The sequence below is a fragment of the Pan troglodytes genome, chromosome 11, assembly GCF_028858775.2.
Source record: "Pan troglodytes isolate AG18354 chromosome 11, NHGRI_mPanTro3-v2.0_pri, whole genome shotgun sequence".
NCBI lineage: Eukaryota > Metazoa > Chordata > Mammalia > Primates > Hominidae > Pan > Pan troglodytes.
In genome coordinates, this window is record NC_072409.2 from 13,676,988 (window position 1) to 13,683,315 (window position 6,328).

The 6,328-nt window shown below is 57.3% G+C and overlaps 1 protein-coding gene across 2 annotated transcripts in view; it reads right to left on the reverse strand.

The window, feature by feature from the left end:
* OLFML2A (olfactomedin like 2A) overlaps positions 1–6,005 on the reverse strand; it is a 37,764-nt gene extending 31,759 nt beyond the window's left edge. Inside the window, exon 1 of one of the 2 annotated variants that reach the window (XM_520250.7) lies at positions 5,778–6,005. In XM_520250.7, the coding sequence (XP_520250.3) occupies positions 5,778–5,867 (90 nt within the window). In that variant the 5' untranslated portion in view covers positions 5,868–6,005. The remainder of the gene's footprint in view (positions 1–5,777) is intronic. The other variant, XM_009457274.5, reaches the window with a different exon arrangement.
* Between the last annotated feature and the right edge of the window lie 323 nt (positions 6,006–6,328).

Sequence of the window (6,328 nt, forward strand, 5' to 3'; positions counted from 1 at the left end):
GCAGGGAGCGTGGGGAGGAGGGTGGCTAGCTATGGGTGTGTCCTGGGCTCTCGGTGGGTGAAGTGTAACTCTGGGCCAATTCTTCTCTGCCTGTGAACACCAACAGTCAGGCTCAGGGTCCTGTACATTCCTCAGAGTTAGCGCCCTAACTCTGCCTGTCCTTCAAGACTCCTGGGTCCCCTTCCCAGCTCTGCTGGAATCCCTTGCCACTCCACCCACTCACCCAGATGGGGTCAAGAGCCTAGCGGGTAGATGTGGGTGTGTTCTGTGTGGCCAGGCCAGGGAAGCCTCCTCCTGGGGACTCACCCATACTCCCAACACCCACCCGCACCAGCAGCTGCCTCCACATCGGACCGTGACATTCCTTCCCTCCTCAGATGAGGTGCTACCTCCTGATGGGGGCGGCCAAGGCCCTGACCTGGGCCAGGAATTGGAATAAGGCCTCTGTTCCCAGTGCCAGCTGCCAGGCACCCAGGCAGGGTCCCCCTTCCTGTGACTGCTACATCCTATGCTTGGCTGGAGGGCAGCAGAGCGCCAGGGGGAAAAGCCAGACCTGGGCTTAAGTCCCAGTTCCCATACCTCCTCCCTGCTTGGCCTTGACCCCTCTGAGCCTCAGCTTCCTCCTCTGTAAAATGGGAAGAATCACAGTCCCTTTGTCATAAGCTCATGGTGAGTCTGAACAATCAACGCATGCAGGGCCTCGGCATGGCACCTGGCACAGAAGAGCTGCTCTCTAAGGGGTACCTGCTATCAGAATCACTGCTGATAACTCTTCCTGCCATTTGCTCACAATTTTCTACCTCTCTGTGTTCTCACCATAACCCCACCTTAGAGAGGAGAAAGCTGAGCATCAGAGAAAGCTAGGGGCTTGCCCAGGGTCACACAGCATGGCCTGACTCCAAAACTTGGTTTACATGTTGCCCCTCTCATGGCCACCCACAGTCACCAGGCAGGGGCTTCTCCCTGAGCAACCGGGCTGGGACAGATGGGTCTGTAGAGAGGGGGCCCTGGGGGGCATAGAACCTGAGGCTCCTACTAGGCCCAGCCCACCCTGCCCTTGGCATGAAGTCTGGAGTTGTGCCAAGCAGGAAAGTCCCTGCCTTGGCCCTGCATCTCTCCCTGCAGCCTTGCTCAGCACACACAGATGCCAAAGCCCCCAGAACTAGGAGTGGTTTGTGCTTAAAAAGGTACTCAGGTATTTGCAAGGAAATTCCACAGTGAGATGAAGGTGTATTCGAGATTTTTCTGCAGAGAGATGGATGAGTCTAGCTAGAGTGGAGGAGAGGGCATTCAAGCTGTGAAATGTTCCAGCAACTGAATAGACTCAACTTGTGTCTTTTTTTTTTTTTTTTTGGCCGGATTCTTGCTCTGTTGCCCGGGCTGGAGTGCAATGGCGCGATCTTGGCTCACTGCAACCTCTGCCTCCCAGGTTCAAGTGATTCTCTTGCTTCAGCCTCCTGAGTATCCAGGATTACAGGTGTGTGCCACCATGCTTGGCTAATTTTTGTATTTTTAGTAGAGATGGCGTTTCACTATGTTGGCCAGGCTGGTCTCAAACTCCTGACCTCAGGTGATCTGCCCACCTTGGCCTCCCAAAGTGCTGGGATTACAGGTGTGAGCCACCACGCCCGGCCAACTTGTGTCATCTTGAAGTTGGGTCTGCCCTTTTTCCTCATGGCCAGCCCCGCCTCACCATGAGGCAAAGACCTCCCCAAGAGCACAGTAGCCAGTTGGGCACCTCCCCCTGGATGCCCAGAGGTACCCCAAACTCAATCCATTCAAGACTGGACCCAGCCTCTTCTCCCAGACCCATGTCCACCTACCCTCCTGCCCAGCCTGGATCTCTGAGCCTCCTTCTTACCCTGGATAATCTGTCAGTCATCGTGTTCTTCTGACCCTTCATCCTAAATATCTCTGACCTCTGTCCCCTGCTCTCCACTCCACAGCCATAGCCCTAGTTCGGGCCATATTAACTGCTACCTGGACAACACAGCAGCTTCCTGTGTTTGATCAATCTCCCAAAAGCTCCTCCTTGGTAATCTATTTTACTCTTGCTCCACAAACCTCCATGGATCCCTACTCCCTCCATGAGTTCTCAACTGGGGGCCATGCCTCAGAATTGCCTGGGGGTGTACCTGGGAGCTGCAGATGCCTGGGTCCTGCTCTAACCCGATGGTTCAGACGCCTTCCGGCTCCCCAGCCTATCTGGATGCTTCCTAGAGGCTCCAGGGCTCCAACTACTCAGGCTCCCTCTGTTTAGGAGTTTTGAACAACCTCAGTCAGACTCTTCTGAGCCTCAGTGTTCAAGACCATAAAATGGGGAAGGGCTGCTGAAGCCTCAGAGTGTTGGCACAAGGGATGTGTAAGATTCTGCATGTAAGTGCTGGGGACATGGCTTGGCACACACGATGCTCCTTAAGGCTCTGCCCCAGATGCCCCAGCCAAAGGGAGTGTTGGGATAAGACCCTCCTTGCAGAGACACCCAGTAGGGCTTGGCCTGGCCTCACAGTCTTGATGTGTCGAAGGAGGACTCCATCACTATGTGGCCCTCGCCTGCCGGAGAGCCTGTTTCCAATTACACCCACAGGCGGAAACTCCCGGAGCGGAGGTGAAGCAACACCTAAACCCCCGGGACTAGCCTGGCCTGGAACATCTGATCCAGCCCCGGACACCACCGCCTGCTTGCTCTAGCCCCTCCTGCTCCCCTGGCTGGGCTCCCACAGTCTTTTGGGCTTCCCTCTGTCCTTGGGCCCCTGATCAGCAGGCTGACCAAAGACCCCCTTCCCACCCCTTGATGCTGGAGGGAGTGAGGCACCGGCAGCCCTTTCACAGATGGGGAAACTGAGGTAGAGATGGAAAATTCTCAGCCACATTCCAAGAACCCACAGCAAGAAGCAGCTCCCCAGAGGTCTGCGGTGCCATGCCTGGGTGTCATGTGGTTACCTGTCCATTCCAACCTCTGTGCTGGGCAGCCCTTCAGAAATACCAGGGAAGCTGTGGGGCCCCCTTCCTCCTCCCAGCCCTGACAAAGCACTTCCTTAGATGGAAACTCAAAATCCAGTTTAGGAGAGACCTAGTTATAAACATGAAATGAAAACACGTTGAGCAAGGAGCTGGCCAAGGAGACCAACAGAGTCCTGGGGTGAGCTGCCCTGGACCCCTGAATGTGCTGGGCCAGAGGGCAGACTAGAGCTCCCAGGAACAGGAAGCCTAAGGAGGGGCCAACTTAACCCTTTAGGGCCCTACATTGACTTCAAGTCCCAGGCTGGCCCTCCGAAGGGCTCATCCTCCACCCCAGGGAAAACGGAATGGGCTTGGAGAGGAAGGGGGGGTTGTGATGGGGGAAGGAGCGAGTGATAATGAAAACAGCTCTCTCTGCAGAGCCAGCAGGAGTCTGGCTCAGCTAAGGAATGCAGAGTAAATTCACCCATCACTTGATTTTTATTTTTCCCAGCTGGCTGAAGTGGTCTGGGGGTGGGAGGTGTCTGGGGGAGGGCTGTGCTGAGTCCCCCAGCTGTTCATCCTGCAAGCTCTAGGTTGTGCCTCTCCACCCCACCAGCCCCAGCTTGTCCTGGGACAGCTAAACACCCCCCCCCCCCCAACACACACAACCTAGCAAGTGTTTGGCTGACTCACTACACAAACAGGGTGTTGGGTTTTCTTTGTCTCTGCTTTGTTTAGAATGTGAGCTCTCCCCCACAAGCTCTACAGCTCTCTGCACAGAGGATGCCCAACACCAAATATCCCTCCCAGCCAGAGATCCCAGTGGTGACAAGGCACTGATCAGGTTACCTAGGATTTTCTACTCACTTGTCGTCATACCTGAGCCAGATCAGGGAATCCCAGAGGGCCCCATATGGAAGGAAGGTTGGGGAGATGTTTCTTAGATGAAGAAACTGAAGCCCAGAGACAGGCAGTGATTTGCCCAAGGTCACACAGCAGAAGAATAGCAGAGGAAGGCCAGAACCTAGGGTTTTAAATGTACAAGCCAGCTGCCTCTGTAAACACCCTGGTTTCCCCACCTGTAAATTAGAAAAAATACTCATTCCCTCCTTGTCTCTGGAGTACATGAGCAGCATTGTACGTGGGTGCTTTCATGCCCTGAGTTGAATCAGGCTGAGAGTTGGCCAGTGCCCACTGCTCATATACTCACCGTGTGGCTAGTGGCTTCTGTCTTTTATCTGTCCGTGGGCAGGCAGGACACTCACATTCTACCAGGAAAGAGGCTGGAGAGGTATTGGAAGTCACTTTTTTGCCCTCACGCTCTGTGACCAGGGCTCTGGTCCTGCTCCTCACTCTCCCCAAGGTCTGTCCGTTTTTTTTGTTTGTTTGTTTTGTTTTGTTTTAAGACACAATCTTGCTCTGTTCCCCAGGTTGGAGTGCACTGGCGCAATCTCCACTGACTGCAACCTCCGCCTGCTGGGTTCAAACGATTCTCCTGCTTCAGCCTCCCGAGTAGCTGGGATTACAGGTGTGCACCACCACACCTGGCTAATTTAATTTTTTTTTTTTTTGTAGAAACGGGGTCTCACTCTGTTGCCTAGACTGGTCTTGTGCCACTGCGCCCAGCTAATTTTTGTATTTTTAGTAGAGATGGGGTTTCACCATATTGGCCAGGCTGGTCCTGAACTCCTGGCCTCAAGTGATCCACCTGCCTTGGCCTCCCAAAGTGCTAGGATTACAGGTGTGAGCCACTGAACCTGGCCATCAGGGAGTCATTTCCAGAACACCCCAAGTGCTCTGGTGCTAAGTATTTTTTTTTCTTTTTTTCTTTTTTGACACGGAGTCTCGCTCTGTCGCCCAGGCTGGAGTGCAGTGGCGCGATCTCGGCTCACTGCAAGCTCCGCCTCCCGGGTTCACGCCATTCTCCTACCTCAGCTTCCGGAGTAGCTGGGACTACAGGCGCCCACCACCATGCCTGGCTACTTTTTTTTGTATTTTTAGTAGAGACGGGGTTTCACCGTGTTAGCCAGGATGATCTCGATCTCCTGACCTTGTGATCCGCCCGTCTCGGCCTCCCAAAGTGCTGGGATTACAGGCGTGAGCCACCGCGCCCGGCCTAGTGCTAAGTACTTTACAGGCATGACCACACCGCATCTAGAGACCATCAACTGCAGGAAGTGGGTCCCATGATTCTCCCTGTATCTACAGGTGAATAGACGGAGGCTGAGATGGGCGATGGCGGATGAGAAGCGGATGTGTGACTGAACCCAGGTCGGCTTGACACCAGAGCAGACCCTCTTAGCCACAGCAGAGAACAGCTCAGACCACTTCTGGAGCTACCTAGTCCTGCAGGCGGTGCACCCGGTCCCTGGCAAGAACATCAGAGGCCAGGCGAGTGGCCAGCGCGGCTGCGTTCATCGGGTAGAGAAGACCCCCAGTCCCCAGCGGGCCGTGAAAGCCGTGGCCCAGGGCTTGCTGCAAGCCTGGGAGTCGCTGGGTAACAGTTGCCAGGAGCTTCCCCTACGAACCCCGAGTCTGGCCAGCACTCCGGGGAAATCCCCCGACCCCTCCGGGAATCGGACCCGGTCCCAGCGCCCCTTCCTCAGGCCCCGGGTCCCTAGCATCCCTACATCTCCAGCGCTTCTTCCTCCACGCGCCCCTCTCTCAGGGCCCCTGCCCCTGCGGCTTCAGTGCTGAGAAGTCCCAGGTTCGGTCTCTCAGCTCCCGGCTCCTCCGCCCTGGCCCCGGGCTCCCTCCCGGGCCGCACCCCAGCCACAGCGCCCCCTCGCGCCCCGCTACCCGCCGAGCCGCGCGGGTCCGAGGGGCGTGCGTACCTTACTGTCGGCGCGCGCGGGGCGGCCGCTCAGCAGCAGCACTAGCGGCAGAAGGAGCAGCGGCCGGGGCGGGAGGGCGGCAGCGGCCATGGCGCCACGGGCACGGTAGGCACAGGCGGCCGGGCACGGACGCTGGGAAGCGCGGGCTGCACTGCGAGCTCCGCGCCTTCGCCCGCTCTGCCTGCCCCGCGCCCCGCGCCTGCACCCTGATGCCCGCCCCGCGGCTCTTCCAGCGCCGCCAGGGGCGGAGCTAGGGCGGAGGGGGCACCCCGCCCCGCCCCGCCCGCCGTTCGCGGGGCCTCCCCGTCGTCGGGCGGCTCTCCCAAGGGCATCCCTGCCCGCGCGCCAGGGTGGGTCTCGATCGCAGCCGGCAGGAGCAACGGGGCCAGGGTGAGGCGCGTGGGCTCCTCGCACGGACTCAGGTCCTGTCCTGTGAGTCGTGGGACCTTGGGCGTGTCCCTTCACCTGTGTGCCTCAGTTTCCTCATCTGTAAGATGGGGGACTCGTGCTTTCCTTTTGGAGTGTTTGTAAAGTTCGCATGAGAGACGGAT